The sequence below is a fragment of the Petromyzon marinus genome, chromosome 55, assembly GCF_048934315.1.
Source record: "Petromyzon marinus isolate PM22_M1 ecotype Great Lakes invasive population chromosome 55, UKy_Petmar_22M1.pri1.0, whole genome shotgun sequence".
In the NCBI taxonomy this organism is placed as follows: domain Eukaryota; kingdom Metazoa; phylum Chordata; class Hyperoartia; order Petromyzontiformes; family Petromyzontidae; genus Petromyzon; species Petromyzon marinus.
Window position 1 is genome coordinate 14158990 of NC_133721.1, and position 23537 is coordinate 14182526.

A 23537-nucleotide genomic window follows, 5' to 3' on the forward strand; every position below is an offset into this window, starting at 1 on the left:
GTGCGGGGGAAGGGCATCAAACTAAACACAAAAAGGAGTTCTGAAGAAACGAATTATCAATGTAGATTATTTAAACGTGCGTAGGTCCAGCGGCTTCTTAATATCGGACGGAAGAGCTTTCCAGACGGCCGCAGAAGCGCATCCGAAAGCACGATGACGAGTGACATTAGCAACAAGAAGATGATGGCAGCGTCGATGATGGCGACAATTAATGAAGATCTTCACAACGATGTGATAACATCATCGATGATGGTTACGAATGATGATGATGTTGATCGATGACGCTAGATGACGATGGTGCTGTCCACCCAGGTAACAATCCGCGATCTGGGTTTCTTATCGAAGCGCATCAGACTCGGCCGCTGCCACGCGTCTCGAGGAACGATGTCACAGCCTTCGGTTTGGCAGATTGATAAGATATGGCGAATGGAGAGTCGATTAAAGGGCAGACATCACTCGGACCCTGTACTCATTACCAAGTCTTTTTTAGTTGTTACACTGATAGGACCTTTAAATACACGCGTCAGGCAAAACAAAACTAAGTCCTTGGGGTATAAAGTGAGAATCTTGAGAGATGTGGCTGGGTGGCTCAGAGCACTGACATCCTGGGTTCAAATCCAGGTAGCCGTCTGTGATTAAGCCGGTAAGTTGGGTCGCCAATCACCGCACAAATAAACAAAAATACACCGCATCACAGTTAGATTTGGCTCCGCAATAAACGTTGCCTCGATTCCATCTCTGAGATGAAATAACATCGGTTGTGAGCGTCACGCGGCGAACATCCCCCCGTTGGGAGCGTGCGTGATGAAAGTGCTGCCCCCCTTAGCCCCCCTCTACGAGTGCGTGGGCGAGAGGTCACGCGAAGGGACCGCGGAAGTCGTTCCGCGGCTCCCGCTGACCCCCCCCCCCCCACTCCTGCGCCACTGAGCAGCGACCGCACGGCCGCCGGTAGTTCCGAGCAACGCCTCGAACTCCTCGCAACTTACTTATGAGGGAGGGGACCCCCCACAGCAACATCGCCCCCCTACCAGCTGACGAATGTCCATTCTCAAGGCAGTGTTGTGGACAACTGTGCCATTGGGAGGGGTGGTGGGGGGGGGGCTACCCCTGGCTGGGCTTCAGCAGGGCACTGGAATGGTTGAGATGAGGTGCAAAGTGCTTGGAGTTTCCGGGGGCATTGAAACATCCTTTAAATGCTTATCCATGCATACTTACCTATGGCTATCTGTGCGAGCCTGGGGGCCTAAGTGTGAGTCTGTGGCAATCTCTGCGAGTTTACGGGCCCCCATGTGAGTCTATGGGTCTCTGTGTAAGTCCGTGGGTCTTTGTGTGAGTCTATGGATCTCTGTGTGAGTCTGTGAGTCTCTGTGTGAGTCTATAAGTATCTGTGTGAGACTATGGGCCTACTCTGTGTGAGTCTATGGGTCTCTGTGTGAGTCTATGGGCCTACTCTGTGTGAGTCCATGGGTCTCTGTGTGAGTCTATGGGCCTACTCTGTGTGAGTCTATGGGTCTCTGTGTGAGTCTATGGGCCTACTCTGTGTGAGTTTATGGGTCTCTGTGTGAGTCTATGGGCCTACTCTGTGTGAGTCTATGGGTCTCTGTGTGAGTCTATGGACCTACTCTGTGTGAGTCTATGGATCTCTGTGAGTCTACGGGTCTCTAAAGTTCCATGGGTATCTATGCGAGTCGTCTACATGCGGCGAAGGGATGGCTACTGCTGGGGGCTCCCCTTGACGGGACTGCAGCAGGGCAGTGTAGCGGGTCGCGATGATGCAATGATGGATGAGATGATGAGATGATGGATGAGATGATGCGATGATGCAATGATGGATGAGATGATGCGATGAGATTATGGATGAGATGAGATGATGGATGAGATGATGAGATGATGGATGAGACGACGAGATGATGGATGAGATGATGCGATGAGATGATGGATGAGATGATGCGATGAGATGATGGATGAGATGATGCGATGATGGATGAGATGATGAGATGATGGATGAGATGATGCCATGAGATGATGGATGAGATGATGCAATGAGATGATGAGATAATGAGATGATGAGATGATGGATGAGATGATGAGATGATGGATGAGATTATGGATGAGATGATGGATGAGATGATGCGATGAGATGATGAGATGATGGATGAGATGATGAGATGATGGATGAGATGATGGATGAGATGATGCGATGAGATGATGGATGAGATGATGAGATGATGGATGAGATGATGAGATGATGGATGAGATGATGCGATGATGCGATGATGAGATGATGAGATGTAGACGGCGTGGGGCATCTGAGCCAAATGCGCTACCTTACCCGTCAACACTCGGCACACGGCACGGGCACCACAACAACAACAACAACAGCAGCAGCAGCAGCAGCAACAACAACAACAACAAACGTCCCCACCGCGCCTCCCGACGCCTTCACGCGTACGTGAAGTCGAGCGGCGCGAGCAGCGGCTGGCCGAGCGAGCGCGCGCCGGCCGGCACGGGGATGTAGCCCAGCAGTGCCATGGCCCCCCGGCAGTTGTCCTCCACCTGGCGCACCTGCTGCACGGCCAGGCGCGTCCTCCACTCGCCCAGCGCCGCCCTCGCGTCCATGGAGCCCACGCGGAACGGATCGCCGCCCCCCGCCGCCGAGGAGCGGTTTCCGCCTCCTCCCCCTCCGACCATTCGGCGCACGAAGTCGCCGAGGGCCGGCTCGGGGCGCAGGCCCGCGAAGGCGTGCATGGCGCCGAGCGAGCGCAGCGGGGAGCGCACCACGTCCTCGTAGCGCACCAGCATGTAGCGGCCGCGCAGCCACGGCGGAGACGCCAGCGCCGCCCCCACGGCGCGCTCGGTCGACGCGCAGATCGGCCCCATGGCGGCGAGGGCGTTGAGCTCGCTGGGGTGCGAGGGGCCGCCCGGCGCGCGGCGCTCGCGGCCCGACGACGCCGGTGGAGGAGGCGCGGGGTCGGCGTCGTCGGGCGAGCCGAGGGGGCGGTGGGAGCGCTGCAGGAGGAGGTGGTGGTGGGCCTTGTCGCGACGCAGCGAGCGCACCACCTGGAGGCTTTCGCGGATGAGGCCGTGCTTGGACTTGAGACGGGAGCTGGCGACCGCGCGCGGGTCTCGGACCAGGTGGATCACCTGGGGGGCCCGCGGGGGGGGGGGGTGTGTGGGGACGTGTTGGAAGAGGGGGGTGCGACAGACGTTATAACGCAAAGACAAAGGTCCCCGTGTAGCCTTGACAGACTGTTGGGGCAAGCGCTGTTTGCGAGCACCCATGAAGGTCGGCACGGCGCACGAGGGGGTGGGTGGCCAGCACCACCATAGACCGCCTTTGTCTTCCCAGTGGCGATGTTTACACATCGCACCAGGTATTCATTTGAGGCTAAGTCGATCTAGGGTAGGCCCAGGACCGGTTCAGATAATCGTCACTGGTGTCGCCCGTGAGCGGAAATCGAACCATTCTGGAACCTCTACACCTCGGGATGTTTCTAGCTCATAAATGCTGTCTGTGTATGTACGTTGAACTTTTTTCGCACCGTACGTCGCCAACCGTGCTAATCGGAGGTGCGGGGGAAAGACAACAGCAATATAAACGCAAAAATCAGTTCTAAAGAAATTAGTTTTCAATTTAGATGATTAAAAAGTGCATAGTTCCAGCGGTTTCCTAATATCGGAAGGAAGAGCGTTCCAGACGGCCGCAGAAGCGCACCTGAAAGCGCGCGGTGCCGTGACCACCTTTGTTCGGTGCTGCGAGGATGGCCCGGAGTTTCGTCTGATGATTGTTTACGCCCCTTGACGAGATCAGCGAGGTATTGTGGTTCATCTGTGGCTCGCACTTTGTGTGTAACGAGTGCGACCTCAAAAAAATGCAGCTCGGCGAGCATGTATACAATAACATCTGAGATGTGTCTCTCGCGTAGCGCAGCGCATGAACACTGCCATCCATCCTTGTACGCGTGGTGCGTGTCCTGCTCTCCGTCTGCCGGTCACATCTCTCCGTCTGTCTCCCCGTGCCGTCTCTCTGCCTCCCTGCCGAGTCTCTCCCCTCCCTCCATCCATCTCGCGGCGATGGCGCTCGCAGCAGTAAACCCACGTCCGCGGCAACGCGGCACGGCGCTCGACGCCGCCGATTAATCATCACCGCGCGAAGACAAAAGTCCCCGTGTAGCCGAGACAGCCTGTCAGGGCAAGTGTGGAATGACACGCACAGGGTGAGGGTGGTGGGGAGGGGGTAGCGCCACGTCTCGCCGGCTCGCCGCCTCTACCCTGCCGGCCACATCCAGGCGGCGTTTCCCAGGCAGCACTCTCGGTCCATCATCGACACCGTCCCCTGCCGCTTACTGCGGTCAAGTTCGACGCAGTAACGGCACCGCTGCCGCATCTCGGTACAAACAATGTCCTGCCGTCACCCGAACACGGCTGCCAATCCCCGCAGGTGACAACCCAACCGGATCAAACCTGGGCAGGTGACAAAGCTACTGGACTACGACCCGTTTGGGGATAACTCGCCACTCACACTGTTTGCTGTGGGGAGCGGTGGTGCAGTGGTTAGCGCGATGCGCTACGAACCCGGCCACCCGAGTTTCAATTCCAGCCCACGGCCATCTCCAGTGAAGATCCTGGGCTTCCCCTAGGTCGACTCAGCCTCAAATCAGTACTTGGTGCGGTGTGTGAACATCGTCATGGGGAGAAAAAGTCGGCCGGGCGTGGTGCTGGTCACCCACCCCCTCGTGTGCCGTGGCGGCCTTCATAGGTGCTCGCTAACAGCACTTGCCCTAACAGACTGTTGAGGCTATACAGGGGGATCTTTGTCTTTTTTTCTGTGACTGGCAATCAAAGCCAGATGGCTGGAGTATGTAGTGCACTGCGCCAGCCACTCTGTCCCACCACTCCCGACAAACACACGCATCTCCGATGAGCACGGTCTGCTACGTACGGTGCGACAGAAGTTCACCATACGTACACACACACACGCAGTATAAATAGTCAAATGAAAGTTCAAGTTGAATGTTTATATTTTTTTAAACCAGATGAGAACTCGCTCAAGAGAGCTGGATGAGTCCGATTTACTGGCGCATTCGCCTGCTGCCAGTAGGGGGCAATGATTGATCGTGCTGCTGCTGCTGCTCCTGCTGCTGTGTGTATCATTCCAATTGAGTGGTTTGCGGTGTCAATTTTCGAACTTGCCAAACTATGAACCCCTGACGCCGGCAGACAACGGCCTACTCCTGCGAATGACATCGAGGGTGGGGGGGGGGGTGACACTACAGCAGCCACACACGTGGAAGGCAGTGAGGGTGATCATAGCGTCTCCTTCGGGCAGCGCGTTGCGACCGGACTGCGGCTTGAGACAGGCAGCATGAGTGGCTGTGGCCACCTCCAAGCCAAATGTCGCACCTCCTTTTGTTTAACTAAAGACTCAACTGTAAACTTTATTATTATTATGCCAGGTAAGGCCCACTGAGCTGTATAGCTTTTTTTGCAGAAGCGGCCTGGCTATCACAAATGATCGCTCAACAAAGTGGCCAATCACGCGGACATTTCCAGCAGCCAAATACTCGAGACGCGTGATGTTGATTCTAAATGTGGAGGGAAAAAGCGGAGGACCCGGAGAAAAATCCACGCGACCACGGGGAGAGAGACAGAGACACCGCAAACTCCAAATTAACATCAGGCGTCAGAATCAGTATCGAACCCACGACCTCCTGTATACCAGGCGAGGGAGTTAACATCTCTTAGCCACCGCGGTGCCCACGGGTGTGGCATCTCGTGTATCGTTTACGACGTTCGCACCTCCACGTAGTCTTAGCCCGCGCCAGCGGCCGAGACGTGTGCGTGGACACCGCGCGTGGAGACCTTGAAAGCACTTCGCGCTGAGGGCTCAATGCGGCGTTAACGGCTCATTAAAAGACCGGTGACCAAAATGCATTGTTGTACTGCACTTCTACACCGCAGCTATGCTCCCCTGCCTTCTCGAAACTGGAACATGGCGAATGAAGTTTTAATAACAACGTCGTAGATGTATTTTAGTTTAACACTACACGTGTGAATCAGATCGTATCACAGATGGCTAATCAGGGTTGAGTGCTTGACGGAAGACCACGTCCATACAAACAGGTGCTATAGGCTGCAGTTACAGCCTGTTGCAGCAAGCGCTACTCTTGTACTCTACCTCTATGCTCCCACGCAATGTGCTGCACCTTCATGAGGCACCGCACTCACCTTCTGAGCTCACCACTCACCCCCGTAGCCTGAACAGACTGTTGGGGCAAGTGCTGTTAGTGAGTAGCACCTGTGAAGGCCGCTACGGCACACGAGGGGGTGGGTGGCCACCGCCACGCGCGGCCGCCTTTGTCTCCCCAGTGTTGATGTTTACACACCGCACCAGGTACTCATTTGAGCCTGAGTCCATCTAGGGGAGGCTCAGGATCGGTTCAGATGATTGTGACTGGAGTTGGTAGCCGTGACAGCGCATTCACTCACGTACACGTCACATCCCACACATCCCACACATCACATCCCACACATCCCATCCCATACATCACATCCCACACACCTCATCCCAAACACCTCATCCCACACATCACATCCCATCCCACACACCTCATCCCACACATCACATCCCATCCCACACATCACATCCCACACATCCCATCCCACACATCCCATCCCACACATCCCATCCCACACATCACATCCCACACATCACATCCCATCCCACACATCCCATCTCACACATCACATCACATCCCACACATCACATCCCATCCCACACATCCCATCCCACGCATCCCACACATCCCACACATCCCATCCCACACATCCCATCCCACACATCCCATCCCATCCCACACATCCCATCCCACACATCCCATCCCACACATCCCATCCCATCCCACACATCCCATCCCACACATCCCATCCCAAGGGCCCGACCTTGAGATTGAGCGAGGGATCCTGGAGGAGCGGTGCGAGCAGCTCGAGGTCGAAGATCCGCACTCCCTTGATGACGACGAGCGGCAGGCGGCGGCAGCGAGCCTCCACGTCGGCGAGCGGGCGCGGGGGGCAGAGGCGTGAGCAGGCGCGCTCGTCCACCAGCGCTGGCGCCGCTCCCCCGCGGGGCCGCGCCAGCGCCGGGCACAGCGGCGGGGAGCAGAGCGCGCGGTTGAGCGGCGAGCGGAAGATGTCGCGACTCGTCATGTTCTGCCCGTTGCCGTACAGGTTGAACACCTGGGGGGGTGGGGGGGGGGGCGATTTTAGCCGGCGTAGCGTTTCAGAAAACAACGCCTCGACAGAGTTCCAGCACAGCGACTGGGGAGAAACGCCACGGCGTTTGTTTCGTCGCTGAAGCAGCAGCACCGCCGGCTCCTCGGCGAGGGGTGGAAGGCGAAGCGTCGTGCGCTGGGAAGGCGGCGGCCCAGAGTGTACCAGCCACTACTGCCCAGTTCGGGGCTTTTTTTGCTACCTGTGCTGGAATAAAACCCAAACCTTCGGTCCATCCCGCACTGAAGGACCCCCCTCCCCACGCTCTGTGAGTCGTGGGGGGATTCAGGGCGGGGGTGGGCGTTATTTGACCATACTTCACCACGCTGTTCAGTGTTGGGGGGGGGGAGCGTAGTGGTTGAAGGATCGCTCGGTGGTACGACGGCCGATGTTGGCGCGCGGCCGCGACGCCGCGATTGTGGTCCCCCACTGCAGCCTGTGACCGCCCGTTGTTACCCACGGTGGTTATGAGAAGTTAACTCCCTCGCCTGGTATGCAGAAGGTCGTGGGTTCGATCCCGACCCTGATGCCTGCCGTATATTTGGAATTTGTGGTGTCTCTCTCTCTCCGTGGTGGCGTGGATTTTTCTCCGGGTCCTCCGGTTTTTCCCCCTCCACATTTAGAATCAACGTCACACGTTCAGATTATTTGCCTGCTATAAATGTGCACATGATTCCACATCATTTGTGATGGCCAGGTCGCTTTTAAAAAGAGAGCTGTGTTGCTCAGTGGGCCTTACCTGGTAAAAATATTTCATAGAATTGTCCAGGCTCAAGACCTGCTTAGCTTCTAAGGTCTGACACGGTTCGATGTAGTAATCCACAGTAGATTTTTAATAAAAGAGTTAAAGTGGCCATTAGGTCCTGGAGGCAGGTTGCTGGTTCGCCAGGCAACTGCTGAAATTCTGGGATGCGATTCTGTGGTTCATCCGCCTGTAATTACAGTGGGTTGTCTCAGCCCATTCACGCGAAAAAAGAGATATCCTGCATACTAGGCAAGGTCGCTAACATCTCATAGCCACCGCGGCACCCAGTGTCCGCCTCGTGACCATAAGCACGCATCGGTACCTGGCTGAAAAGTCTTCAAATAGAAACGGCATGTAGCAGGGCCTTCTTGAGAGAAAAAAATCAGTCCTTAGGCTTTTCTGAATAAAGAAGTAAAATTTGTATAATTATTATCGGGTGTAAAGGCAACTTAAAATTATAATTTTTTTCTCAAAAAAGTTTGACAAGCTGGAAAAGACTTCACGTGGCTTCTGCCGTAAAAAAATTGCTGCGGCGGTAAAGTTAAATGGTGCATCCCATGACAAAACGTCGCCTCCACAGAGGCGAGATGAGCGAGAGATGAGCCACTGCCTTGAACTGACTACGCCTGCTCTTGCCGATTTATAATCCCAACGACTCGTACGACGAGCTCGCTCCATAAACCTCTCTGGCGGGCCCCTTTTTTTTTTACTCAGGAAGCAGGAAAGGGAAAACATACATCGGAAACATTTTCCCTAAGGGGCGGCTTCCCTCTCTGGGTCAGTGGTTGCCAATAGGTCTGCCACAAGTCCCGGCTTTGAGTCCAGGTCAGTCCGGAAATTGGCAGGGCGGTGTTCGGGTTGGCAGCAGGAATTGATTTGCACCCACATCTCGCGGTGCCGGTGCTGCTGCTAAGTTGAACTTTGTTGCGGTGAACTGCAGCACATCACAGATTTCGTGCCGACTGAGAGATACTGTACGTACACGTGTGGACTCCAGTGGATAAGGTGGCAACCCTGACGCTTACTCACCCACGCACTCATTCAGTCATCTACTCGCTCACCCACTCACTCATTCAGTCACCCACACACTCACCCACCCACTCATTCAGTCATCTACTCACTCATTCAGTCACCCACTTACGCATTTAGTCACCCACTCACCCATTCTGTCACCCACACACTCACCCACCCATTCACTCATTAGGTCACCCATTCATTAGGTCAACCACTCACTCACTCAGTTACCCACTTACTCACCCACCCACTCACTAATTCAGGCACCCACTTACCCATTCACCAACACATTAATGTACTAATTTATTTTTCAAGTCACTCAGTAATTCACCCACTTATCCACCCACTGGTGTAATCACATGTCCGGGAACTGGGATCTGTGTTTTGGTGGTAGGCATTGGTTTGTACTAAGATCTGGAGCAAGTTAAAGTTACAGGCAGCCAGAACCGGGAGCCACCAACAATTGCCCGAGCTCTGCGGTCCTACATTTGGACGTTTGGTCAACTTCAATAGCTTGGGGGGGGGAACTGGAGCACCCAGAGGAAACGCGTGCGTGCGAAAACAGCGACGCTGTATCCTCGTGCAGATGGAGCAGATGGAGTCCACGGTTTCTCTACCTCCTCCTCCTCCAGGCGAGCCAGGGTACGGCGCCTCCTCGACGCCAACCAAGAAGGGAGTTTGACTCCACGAGTGGGCGCGCGATCCGTCAACCTTCGCTGCCTACACAGCGCCGGGTCGCGAGCACCACATGGGTAGCCACCACCAACAACTCCACGGCCACCACCACCGCTGCCACCACCACCGCGCGGCAACACCCACGGTGCAGCTGCGCTCAACAAAGCCCCTCGCGCGATCTTCGCGTGGGGAGTTGATACATTTGAAAAGTGGACACCCCAGAAGATAGTGTGAGTGAGTGTGTTGCTGTGAACTGCAGTGTGGTGAGTGTGTGGGTGAGTGTGTGGCTGAGTGGGTGGGTGAGTGTGGTGGGTGAGTGGATGGGTGAGTGTGTGGCTGAGTGTGTGGGTGAGTGTGTGGGTGAGTGTGTGGGCGAGTGTGTGGGTGAGTGGGTGGGTGAGTGTGTGGGTGAGTGTGTGGCTGAGTATGTGGCTGAGTGGGTGGGTGAGTGTGTGGGTGAGTGTGTGGCTGAGTGGGTGGGTGAGTGGGTGGGTGAGAGTGTGGGTGAGTGTGTGGCTGAGTGGGTGGGTGAGTGTGGTGGGTGAGTGGGTGGGTGAGTGTGTGGGTGAGTGTGTGGGTGAGTGTGTGGGTGAGTGGGTGAGTGAGTGAGTGGATGAGTGTGTGGGCGAGTGTGTGGGTGAGTGGGTGGGTGAGTGTGTGGCTGAGTATGTGGCTGAGTGGGTGGGTGAGTGTGTGGGTGAGTGTGTGGGTGAGTGTGGTGGTTGAGTGTGTGGCTGAGTGTGTGGCTGAGTGGGTGAGTGTGTGGGTCTGTGAGTGCGTGACTGAGTGGGCGAGTGTGTGGGTGAGTGTGTGGTGGGTGGGTGGGTGGGTGAGTGTGTGGCTGGGGGTGTGTGGCTGAGTGGGTGGGTAAGTGTGTGGGTGAGTTTGTGGCTGAGTGGGTGTGTGAGTGCGTGGCTGTGTGGGCGTGTGTGTGGGTGAGTGTGTGGTGGGTGAGTGGGTGGTGAGTATGTGGCTGAGTATGTGGCTGAGTGGGTGGGTGAGTGTGTGGGTGAGTGTGTGGGTGAGTGTGGTGGGTGAGTGGGTGGTTGAGTGTGTGGGTGTGTGAGTGCGTGGCTGAGTGTGTGGGTGAGTGTGTGGTGGGTGAGTGGGTGGGTGAGTGTGTGGCTGAGTGTGTGGCGGAGTGGGTGTGTGAGTGTGTAGGTGAGTTTGTGGCTGAGTGGGTGAGTGGGTGTGTGAGTGCGTGGCTGAGTGGGCGTGTGTGTGGCTGAGTGTGTGGCTGTGTGGGTGGTTGAGTGTGTGGGTGAGTTTGTGGCTGATTGGGTGAGTGTGTGGGTGAGTGTGTGGCTGAGTGTGTGGGTGAGTTTGTGGACCCCCCTAATGGAACATCTTCGCCGGTTAGAAACATTTAGGCTCGCCTGCCTACGAGCCATCCTGGGTTTAACCAGGCTGGATTGTGTGAGGAGCTCACAAATCTTTGAAAGATCTGGGCAAGGTCTCATCAGTGAACTCCTCCGGCAGGTAAGGCTGCGTTGGCTGGGTCATGTAGCCCGCATGCCCAGCCACCGCATGCAGAAACAGCTTTTGTTCGGCCGGATCGAGGGGGCTAAATGGGCGCGGCACAGGCTAGAGAAGAGATGGAGTGATGTGGTACAGGAGGACGTGGAGCTGAGTGGACTTGCCGATGACTGGTACCAGCGGTGTCAAGATCGGCCTCTGTGGAGAAGGCTCGTGAAGGACGCTACTGGGCAGTTGGAGGCAGTCGCCCTCCAACAACAACGGAGGGCGGAGGAGCGACGCTCACAACAACGAGCGGAGCGCCGGGTGGCTAAAGCACAGCAGGTTGGCACAGTAGGGGGCACAGTTGGTGCATCAGCCAGTCATCTTAGTCAATCGACCCGTGGCACCTGGGTCTGCCCCGTGACCTCCTTCCAGCGGGCGTTCGACCCTTCACGTGGCCTCAAGGTGCACATAGCCTGACACAAGCGTCGTGGTGGCGTCACCGCCACTTAGTGGGGAATGGCGGTAGTTGTTGTTGTTGTTGAGTGTGTGGGTGAGTGTGTGGGTGAGTGAGTGGGGAGCGATAGTGTATCGGTTAGCGCGCTGCGCTATGAACCTGGCGACCCGGGTTCGATTCCCGCTCACGGCCAACACGAGTGACGATTATCTGAACCGGTCCCGCGCCTCCCCTAGGTCGACTCAGCCTCAAATGAGTACCTGGTGCGGTGTGTAAATATTGCCACTAGGGAGACAAAGGCGGTCGGGCGTGGTGCTGGCCACCCACCCCCTCGTGTACCGTTCCGGCCTTCATAGGTGCTCGCTAACAGCACTTGCCCCTACAGTCTGTTAAGGCTGTATGGGGGATATTTGTATTTGTATTTGTCTTTGTCTTTGTGGGTGAGTGTGTTGCTGTCCATGTCCCTTCACCGGGGTCGCACCACCGCCGCCTGAACCCGTCCAGTGGAATGTTGACGACGATGATGATGGTGATGATGATGGTGATGATGATGGTGATGATGATGGTGATGATGATGGTGATGATGATGGTGGTGATGATGGTGGCGAGGGGCGGACTCTGCGTTATCTCGCGTGACGCACGCTCCCACACGAACCCGCTGATATGTTCCGCTCCGCGATAGCGCGGACTGCGAACCCAGAAAACGCCCCGCGCCTTCTCGAGCCCTCTTCTCGTTTCGTTCGCCATTTGAAACGCGACCCGCAAGTGATTGTGTCTAGTAATATTTATTATTTTTGTATTATTATCGTTGCAAGCCCAGTAAACATGGCACGTGGGGGCCCAACTTGTGGCACGTGGTTGGAATCGTTGGCTGGGCTCTCCACTCGCGATGCCATCGGGAGGTTCTGATGTACAGCGGGTACAACTAAACACATAAACTATTTTTTTATTTTACCAGGTAAGGCCCACTGAGCTAATTAGCTTTTATTTTTTATCAGAAGCAACCTGGCTATCACGAATGACAGCTCAGCGAGGTGGCTTATCGCGTGCACAGCTATTGCAGCCAATTACTCTGAACGCGTGACGTCGATTCTCAACGTGGAGGGGAAAACCGGAGGAGAGAACCCCACGCGAGCACGGGGGGAGAGAGACACGCAGACTCCAAATATACAGCAGCAGCAGCAGGCGTCAGGGTCGGGATCGAACCCTCGGCCTCCTGCATACCAGGCGAGGTAGTTAACATCTCCTAGCCACCGTGGCACCCCATGGATATTGGGGCAGTGGTCGGTCACGTGATGAACACGTTCGCACTTTAGCCACATTCACGATGGCCAGTGCGACTTTTTCATTCATTCATTCCCCACGCGTGAAGGAAACAGCCGCAGCTGCCGTGAGTTATTCTAATACGAGCAAGCGCAGCTTTCTGTGCATTGACAAGTGGATCAAATGTATCGTGAACATCGTCGTCATCATCAGCCATGGCCGATCAACCGCTGGGTGGATGCATCCCCCATCAGCCGCTACCACTCACAGTACTACGATGCAATCATCCACGGAGCGTCTGCACACGATATGACTTCCCATTACGCGTCCTGCATGATTGCACGCATCATCCAATAATGTGTGACGCACGTAATGTGCCCAATCAGCTGTTGTAGCTTAGAATTCTCCACCCGGTCCACACTGTGCAACCACCACACTGCAGGTCACAGCAACACACTCACCCACTCACTCACCCACTCACTCACCCACCCACCCACTCACTCACCCACTCACCCACTCACCCACTCACTCACCCACTCACTCACCCACTCACCCACCCACTCACTCACCCACCCACTCACTCACTCACCCACTCACTCACTCACCCATTCACTCACCCACTCACTCACCCACTCACCCACTCACTCACCCACCCACTCACCCACTCCTTCACCCACTCACTCACCCACCCACTCACCCACTCACTTACCTACCCACTCACTCACCCACTCACCCACTCACTCACCCACCCACTCACTCACCCACTCACTCACCCACTCACCCACCCACTCACTCACCCACCCACTCACTCACTCACCCACTCACTCACTCACCCATTCACTCACCCACTCACTCACCCACTCACCCACTCACTCACCCACCCACTCACCCACTCCTTCACCCACTCACTCACCCACCCACTCACCCACTCACTTACCTACCCACTCACTCACCCACTCACCCACTCACTCACCCACCCACTCACTCACCCAATCACTCACCACACTGCAGGTCACTGCAACACACTCACCCACTCACTCACCCACTCACTCACCCACCCACTCACTCACCCACTCACTCAGTCACTCACTCACTCACCCACTCACTCACTCACTCACCCACCCACTCACTCACTCACTCACCACACTGCAGGTCACTGCAACACACTCACCCACTCACTCACCCACTCACTCACTCACTCACCCACTCACTCACCACACTGCAGGCCACTGCAATGCACTCACCCCCTCACTCACGCACTCTCCCCCTCACTCACTCACCCACTCACTCACCCACCCACTCACCCACTCACTCACTCACCACACTGCAGGTCACTGCAACACACTCACCCACTCACTCACTCACCCACCCACTCACTCACCCACTCACTCACTCACCCACTCACTCACCCACCCACTCACTCACCACACTGCAGGTCACTGCAACACACTCACCCACTCACTCACCCACTCACTCACTCACCCCCTAATTCACCCACTCACTCACCACACTGCAGGTCACTGCAACACACTCACCCACTCACTCACCCACTCACTCACCCACTCACTCACTCACCACACTGCAGGGCACTGCAACGCACTCACCCCGTCACTCACCCACTCACTCACTCACCCACTCACTCACCCACCCACCCACTCACCCACTCACTCACTCACCACACTGCAGGTCACCTCACTTCTCCATCTGCTTCGTCCTTCGTACTGCTCCACTTGGGAATTCCCTCCCTGAACAGCTCGAACCGTATCAGCGTTGCTCGCTATGAGTGTGCTCACCCTATTAGTGTGCTCACCCTGTGAGTGTGCTCACCCTATTAGTGTGCTCACCCTATTAGTGTGCTCACCCTATTAGTGTGCTCACCCTGTGAGAGTGCTCACCCTGTGAGAGTGCTCACCCTGTGAGTGTGCTCACCCTGTGAGACTGCTCACCCTGTGAGACTGCTCACCCTATTAGTGTGCTCCCCCTATTAGTGTGCTTACCCTATCAGTGTGCTCACCCTGTGAATGTGCTCACCCTGTGAGAGTGCTCACCCTGTGAGAGTCCTCACCCTAGGAGCGTGCTCGCTATGGCTTGTTGGGAGCGGTGGTGCAGCGGTTAGCGCTACGCTGCATTACGAAGCCGGCGACCCAAGTTCGATTCCCGCTCATGGCCAAAATCGGTGACGAATATTTGACCGGTTCTGGGCCTCCCCTAGGTAAACTCAGCCTTAAATGAGTACCTGATGCGATGTGTAAAACAGCAGCGGTAGGGAGACAAAGGCGACCGGACGTGGTGCTGGCCACCCACCCCCTCGTGTGCCGTGCCGGTCTCAATAGGTGCTGGCTAACAGCACTTGCCCCAACAGTCTGTTAACAAAATCTACATGGAGGATTTTGTCTTTTGCAATGGCTTAGCTGGCGTGACAAACTGATGATCGATGTTGCGTGCGCACGTGTCCCGAGACACTGGGTGCAGTCATATATATACACCAGGGTATATATATAGTCTATTGAAATAGCATTTCATTAAGGTCAAAACCTGCCGTGTATAGACTATTTAGACTGTTGGCGGCACTTTACAAGTACAGCCCTTTTATCAATCCACTGCTGGATGAGGGCACGCCCACGCCGCGCGCGGGTCGTGGGGGTCATTCGACCATACTTCTCCACAATGCTCAGCGAGGGTTAGCAAAGAGCCAGGAACGTTCACCGACGTTGGAGCATAGAAGCCCAGTACAACAATGGTGTTGCTGTACCGTCCCCCCGGCACTGCCTACAACGTGACCCCTACAGCGGCGCGATGCGAATCTGGCGCCCATCCAAGCACTATCCAGGCTCAATGCTGCTTAGCTGCCGAGGTCTGGCACAGTCCGAGTGATGTCGTCATAGGCAGTCGTTGTTAGTGAGCACTAATTATAAATTATAATTTGTAATATACACACAGACACAGTAAATGCGAACTCTAATATCAAGCCTGCTTTAGTTGATGATGCTGATGATGATCAGACTGCTGATGATGACATCACCACTGCTGTTGTTGCTGATATCAACGCTGACAATACTTGGCTGATGATGATAGCTAACGCTGATGATTATGCTGATGACATCAATGCAGTTGACGCTGTCGAATCTGATGTGACTGCTGCTGATGATGATCATGGTGGTGGTGGTGCCCAGGTCATCGCCCCGCAAAGCCTTAACAGACTGCTCGGGCAAGTGCTGTTCGCGAGTCGGAGCATCGATGCCGAGGTCATCCGCTCGCTCACCTGCAGGTCACACCTGAAGAGAGAGTTGAGCATATCCCGCGACGCCCCCTGCAGGACCCTGGCGTCTCCCGGGTAGAGCGCCTGCCACACGTGCCAGAGGGGCTCGAAGAGATAGAACACGCCGGGGTGCTGATTAAACAGCTCCCCGACGAACGACGACCCGGACCTCCACGTGGTCAGGATGAACACCTGGGTGCGCAACGTCCTCGGCTCGCTCCGCTCCAGCGTGGAGCTTCTCGTCTTCTTCTGCTTCCCGACGGCCTCCAACGCCTCGCCGCCCGGCGCGTCCACGCCGCCTGCGTCTTGCGACGCGCGGGCACCAATCACGTTGGTGCCCGCGGCGAGTCGGGCCTCCGGGGAAGGTTTCCAAGGCTCGATGCCTCGGATTCTCTTGCTGCTGCTGCTGGCACAGTCCAGCCCGATGGCTTGCCTGATGTCCAGCACGTTGGCCACTGCTACTAAGAGGGCACACGTGTACGCAGTCCACAGCGCCAGGGTTTTCAGTCGGACCCTCATGTTGATTCACTCGTGAAAGAGATGGCGTAGCATGGGGAGGGGGGTAGACAGTTGATGGTGATGACTCGACGATGTGTCGTGAATATCGTACGATGTGTCGTTGAGAATAGATGATGATGTGTTATAGATAATGATGATGGTCTGTTATAGATGATGATAATGAGGATGGTGTGGTATAGATGATGATAGTGATGTGTTATAGATGATGATGATGTGTTATAGATTATGCTGGTATGTTATAGATGATGATGATGATGTGTTATAGATGATGATGCATGAGTAATTTACTTTGTTAATGACGATGATGGTGATGATGTTGGGTTATTGATTATGTGATGCGTTACAGGTAGAGATGATGATGTGAATGTGTTATAAATGATGTTAATATTAGAGAATCATACGTTACTGATGATAATGATGATGACGGTGTATTAATGCTAATGGCAATGATGATAAGAATATATTATAGATGCTGATGGTTATGCTACTGCTGCTAATGATGAATCGTGGATTATAGATGATGATGATCACGATGATGATATATCTGCTGTTACAACTCCGGCTCTCTTCCAAAACAACGATCCCTACACGCAGCTCGCGCGCTCTCTCTCTATATATCTCTCCCTTATCTCCCTCTCTGTGTCTCTTTCCCTCTCTCCCCCCTCTCTCTCTCTCTCTCGATCTCTCTCTCTATCTCTCTCTATATCTCTCCCTTATCTCCCTGTCTGTGTCTCTTTCCCTCTCTCTCCCCCTCTATCTCTCTCTCGATCTCTCTCTATCTCTCTCGATCTCTCCCTCTATCTCTCTCGATCTCTCTCCCTCTCTCTATATCTCTCTCCCTCTATCTCTCTATCTCTCCCTTATCTCCCTCTCTGTCTCTTTCCCTCTCTCTCCCCCTCTGTCTATATTTCGATCTCTCTCTCTCTCGATCTATCTCCCCCTCTCTATATATATATCTCTCCCTCTATCTCTCTCTCTCTTAAATAATGTTTTGCTTCCCGGGCCGGAGTAGACACGAACGTCACTCGCTCAATAAAATCCAAAACGGCGATGCTTCATCACGAGACGCGACTCCCGAAGCGAGGCCAGACACCCGAGCATCGCTCTTCTCTCCTCCGCAGCGGTCCGCAGTCGAGTTGGTTGTTTTACTGTTGCTGCTACTGTTGTTGCTGCTGTTGCTGCTGCTGCTGTTGCTGCTGTTGTTGTTGCTGCTACTGCTGTTGTTGCTGCTGCAGCTTCGTGCGCATTCTTGATAACGAGTAACGAGGCGAGGAGCGAGCGGGCCGCCTGCTGTCTGTCTGCGCGCCTGCTCGGTGCGCGCGCGCGCGGTGTTCACATCCACCGTGTGCCCGGAATATTAAAGAGAAACCAAGCGAACGCCCTTCCCATTGAGAATATCAAATGCGCATTCGCTGGTGTGTGTTGTTGTTGTCGTCGTGTATCGCTGCGTTTGTTGCTGTGCTTAGTTGGTAGCTTTGCAACAACACGAAAGGCTACGGCAAGCGATGACAACTCGCAGACCCGTAACGGATTCCTGCCCATACATTCGGGGTGCTGTCGTAGGGTAGATTACATCACTGCTCGCACGCACGCGCAGGCACGCGCGCACACAAGCACACGTGATTCTTATGTGTAGTAGGGCGTGTGTGTGTCTGTGCGTGCGTGTCTGTGCGTACGCATCTGTGCGTACGTGTGTGTGTGCGTGTGTGTGTGCGTACGTGTCTGTGTGTACGTGTCTGTGTGTACGTGTGTGTGTGCTCGTCACGCTCGGAACGGACGCGTGCAGTGTCGCTGTGTGTGTGGTGTCTCTCTGTGTGTGTGTGGTGTCTCTGTGTGTGTGGTGTCTCTCTCTGTGTGTGCGGTGTCTCTGTGTGTGGTGTCTCTCTCTCTTTGCGTGCGGTGTCTCTGCGTGCGTGGTGTCTCTCTCTGTGTGTGTGGTGTCTCTGTGTGTGTGGTGTCTCTGTGTGTGTGGTGTCTCTGTGTGTGTGGTGTCTCTGTGTGTGTGGTGTCTCTCTCTGTGTGTGTGGTGTCTCTGTGTGTGTGGTGTCTCTCTGTGTGTGTGTGGTGTCTCTGTGTGTGCGATGTCTCTCTCTCTGTGCGGTGTCTCTCTCTGTGTGTGCGGTGTCTCTCTCTCTCTGTGCGGTGTCTCTCTATGTGTGTGCGGTGTCTCTCTCTCTGTGTGTGTGCGGTGTCTCTCTCTCTCTGTGTGTGTGGTGTCTCTGTGCGCGGTGTCTCTCTCTGTGTGTGTGTGCTCTCTGGACTGCACCTCCCTCTCGCCCCGTCTCTCCGCCCACAGCAGTAAAGGCGATGTAGCGCGGATGGGCCACGGGAACCAGGGGGCCTCTTTGCGAGGTGGTGGTTGTTGTGGTGGTCGTTGTTGTGGTGGTTATGGTGGTGGTTGTTGTGTTCCGTGTTGCCGATTACGTCCCCTCCGTGACTATTCAGACAGCTGAGTGGCGTTGTGATGCCACGGATTGTGTGTCTCTGTCACGGATTGTGTCTCTGTCACGGATTGTGTCTCTGTCACGGATTGTGTCTCTGTCACTGATTGTGTCTCTGTCACGGATTGTGTGTTTCTGTCACGGATTGTGTCTCTGTCACGGATTGTGTCTCTGTCACGGATTGTGTCTCTGTCACGGATTGTGTCTCTGTCACGGATTGTGTGTCTCTGTCACGACGATGATGGTTGTGGTGGTGGTGTATTGGGGTTGGAGGTGATGATGATGATGATATGCCATGGGATACTAGATGATGATAATGGGTTATAGATGATGATCATCATCAGCATGTATTGAGGATTGGAGGCCAAGTACCCATCGTACCGATTGAGTCGGGTCGATGACCGTCACTTGTGGTATGGGTGAAGGGTGCGGGCAGTCCCTCGCTCACAATCAGTAACGCCGCTTGAATCATTGTCGTCATCATCATCAGCTGTTGTACACGGCTCCTCTAGCAGCATCGTCATCATCACCACACACACCACACACACACACCACACACACACCACACACAAACACCACACACACACCCCACACACACACACACACCACACACACCACACACACACACCACACACACACCACCACACACACCCCCACACACCACACACACACGACCACACACACACACACCACCACACACACCACCACACACACCACCACACACACACCACACACACACCCCACCACACACACCACCACACACACACCACACACACACCACCACACATACCACCACAGACGACTAACCACAGCCATAGTGAGAGGTGTCTACTGGATGCCGTCTACGGGGTGGGCGGGGATTTTTTCCCCCGGGTCGCCGGTCGACTTGGAGTTAGCAGCATGCGATTTGGTCTCTTTGCTTGCGCGTGTGAGTTTGCGTCCCAAACAGGGTCATTGGAGTAATGACCCCAGAACAACAACAACAAACAACAACAAACAACACCAAACCGCAGCAATGTGGGGATGCCCAGCGTTGAATCCCATCTGGGTCTGATGACGCAAGATGGGGAATGAGATGCTCGTCGTATGCCAAGACCACGGAACATTGTACGTTTTGGGACGAGCTCTGAATGCCCCGAGACTTGCTCTGTCTTTGTCCAGTTCAGGTCTCACACTGGTGGTGCTACTGTCGCTGGTGTGGGCCAATCAGTTTCAAAGACAAAGCATCAAATATAATCAGAGCCACGTGTTTGTTTGCATGTTCACCACAAGCACGTGTGGTTAATGCAGAAATTATTCCTTGCAAAATGTTTCCATTTGGTGTTTGAACGTCTGAACACCTACTGTTTTATTGTCAGAAAGGGTACAACATATTCTTATTTTTTTCATATTCTGCGTTTTTTTAGAATGCTTGACTACCCTTCGTGGCGGCCACGAGTCGTGGATAGGCCCTCATCCAGCAGTGGATTGACAAACCAGGCTGTACACACGCACATCCATAGCTAGATCAGCTCAAGCCTCCCGTATAGAGCGTGACTTCCGTGTAGGGGTGGACCCCCCCCCCCACTTTGGACCCCCCCCCGTGGTAACTGTGTGCACCCAGCACACCACGTGACGTGCGGCACGTGCCAACACACTCCGCTCCATCAGTAACTCGCCCGAGAAATGATGACCACACGTATCGCAGCATCTACCACAGCTCGCAAGCCTCTGCCGATTCTTCTCAGGAGCTCTGGAGTCGCGGGTTCAAAGCCTCCGCGCTCAACTTCACACGCGGCTAGGCGCGTGCCCTCGCTATTGAAGGACCGTGATCGTTTTGTAACAAAAGGCACACATCTGCCCCTCGACGTAAACAAACACAACTTGGTGTTTACACTTCACGTGAGCAACACGCGTCCTTCTGGGAGCGCGCACTCTCAGCAGCATTGGTTCAGCTCAAGCAAAGCTCTGGACCGGTTTCCACATTCAGTGTATCATCATCAGCAGCAGCAGCAGAGCCCGGCTTTGCTTGAACCAATGCTGGTGAACTGCCAGATGTTTTTTTTATAGGCCCCTCTCTATGATATACGCGTCCTAGTCCTGTACAATACGCAGCCCACATGGGGGGACGTATTGCCCGCTTATTGACGCCGTTTCTTGCATTCTCCACAACCAAGCGAAATGCGTGGTTGCGAAGTGACTGATCGACTGCCGGCGTTCTATTGAAAGCGCCGTACATTGTGTCTGGGTGCCCTTGGGGTGTGAGTGCGGGTCTTACTGTGGCGACGTTGTGTGCACTATTGTTTCATCTACAAATGTTGTTTCAAACATTGTTGGCCACTGCACGCGCGTTTCCTCTGCTGTGGCAGTTTGCTTTCATAATGCATTTGCCTCATTCCCACTGCTCAATAGAAGCAATCAAACGAATACTAAACTATTTTTGTTTTTATTTTTGTGTTACCAGGTAAGGTCCACCGAGCTATGTAGCTCTCTTTAAGACGCGACCTGGCTAACACAAATGATAGCACAACGACGTGGCTTATCATGTGGAAATGTATAGCAGAAGCCGAATAATCTTAAACGCATAATTCGAAATGTGGAGGTAAAAACCGGAGGACCCGGAGAACAATCCACGCGACCACGTGGAGAAAGAGACACCATAAATTCTAGATTTGAAGTTTTCGTGACTGCAAGGATCTATACTCTTTGGTTCTATTCGGTAAAGTCACGTAGGTAAAAAATAAAACAACAAAAAATCACGACGTTTCGGCCACAACACAAGCAGCCGCTTGTGTTTTTTTACCTACATGACTTTACCGAATAGAACCAAAGAGTATAGACACCATGAACTCCAAATATATAAGCGTCGTCAAGGTCGGGGATCGAACCCACGGCCTCCTGCACAGCAGGCGACGTAGCTCACATCTCCTAGCCACCAAACAACGGGACAAAAATCACGGCCGCACTCGTGCCCAAGCAAAGCGCGCGCAGTGGATGGCCGCGTGCAGGCATCCGCTGGGACCTTAGAACAAAACTGCGCCACAAACAACCGCGCGTGGTGCACGTGCGGTCAGAGGGCGTCACCCAACAGCGAGACGTCAACGAGGTGCCCGGGAATTCATCGTTTGATGTGGCAGCCCACGTGCAGCGGCTGATGGTCTAGTTTATAATCAGCGCTCGTCGTTCTGATGATGATGATGATTTTAGCATAATTATTACTAGTTGAGCGCGACTGCTGCGTGCCGATGAGCCTCTGTGAAGACAGCAGCACTCGCTCTTCGCTCGAGGCCAACTCCATGCAAGTGAAGAGGAGACTTGAGATGGTTCAGCAGGATCTTTATTTCCAAGGCAACTCACACCGTACTTCCACTCATCATCGAAAACCAACCCCGAACCCTCCAAATCCTCTCCCTTATATAGTCCCCCCCCACCCTTGTTTAACACTCATTCCCTTCTCGGGCTCTCCGTCCTTGTGAACCCTCCCGGGCTTCTCTCCCCTTGCCAATCCTTCTCGGGGTTTCCCCACTGCTAATTCTCCTGGGGCCAATCCGAACAGAGTGTCCCCCACTCAACAATCGGATTGCGTGTCGCACACGGCAGCGCTCCTGTGACCCTTGACCCGTGGTTGTGTGGTGTTTGTGTGTGAGGATGTCCCGAACATCCTCTACACAAGCAATGCGGTGGGGGTGCTCGGTGTCTCGTCCATCTCTTAACGCCGTCGTTCTCAGCTGTGTGAGACTGAGAGTCTCTGTGCGAGTCTACGGGTCTCTGTGCAAGTCTATGGGTCTCAGCGCGGGTCTATGGGTCTCTGTGCGAGTCTATGGGTCTCTGTGCGAGTTCATGGGTGTCTGTTCGAGTCTATGGCTGTCTATGCGAGTCTATGGGTCTCTGTGTGGGTATGTGGGTCTCTATATCAGTCTGTGTATCTTTCTGTAAGCCCATGGGTCTCTACGTAAGTCTGTTGTTGTTGGTGGTGGTGTTGGTAGCAGCCCTGTAGGAAACGGTCGTTGTAGCGTCTAGCGCGCTGCGCTACGAACCCGTGACGATTATCTGAACTGGTCCTGGGCCTCTCCTAGGTCGACTCAGCCTCAACTGAGTACCGAGTGCGATGCTTACAAAACGTTGCCACTAGGGATACAAAGGCGTTCGGACGTGGTGCTGGCCACCCACCCCCTCGTGTGCCATTCCGGCCTTCATAGGTGCTCGGTACCGGCACTTGCCCCAACAATCTGTTGAGGCTATATTGGGAGACCTTTGTCTTTGTCAGTCCTGCAAGTTCCCTCGACTGGAACAACGCCTCCCCAGTTTCTCCCGCTCGCCCCGTGACCCGGCTCCTCCTGTCCAGCCGCGTCTCGCCCCTCGGCCTCCTCCCCGAAACCCACTCCACAGTGGGTTTCGTCTCTCACCTCTCATCAGCTGTTCTCGCGACGCTTCCTGCACCGGTTACACTCGGTTCAT

General features: G+C 54.6%; 1 protein-coding gene across 1 annotated transcript; it reads right to left on the bottom strand.

Moving 5' to 3' along the window:
* Nucleotides 1-469: 469 nt before the first annotated feature.
* On the bottom strand, nucleotides 470-18914 carry LOC116954532 (carbohydrate sulfotransferase 2-like). The gene is made up of 3 exons (XM_032975108.2): nucleotides 16144-18914; nucleotides 6943-7236; nucleotides 470-3144 (listed from the first exon to the last, which is right to left on the bottom strand). Exons 1-3 carry the CDS (start codon nucleotides 16657-16659, stop codon nucleotides 2443-2445), a joined length of 1512 nt encoding a protein of 503 aa, XP_032830999.1. The 5' UTR covers nucleotides 16660-18914; the 3' UTR covers nucleotides 470-2442.
* Between the last annotated feature and the right edge of the window lie 4623 nt (nucleotides 18915-23537).

Excerpts from the sequence above, each read along its gene's own strand:
- LOC116954532 (XM_032975108.2), bottom strand. The coding sequence starts at position 16,659 with ATGAGGGTCCGACTGAAAACCCTGGCGCTGTGGACTGCGTACACGTGT. Across the intron at positions 7,237-16,143 it reads TCTTCAGGTGTGACCTGCAG|GTGTTCAACCTGTACGGCAA; the intron begins GTGAGCGAGCGG and ends CCACCCCCCCAG. Across the intron at positions 3,145-6,942 it reads ATCCCTCGCTCAATCTCAAG|GTGATCCACCTGGTCCGAGA; the intron begins GTCGGGCCCTTG and ends CGGGCCCCCCAG.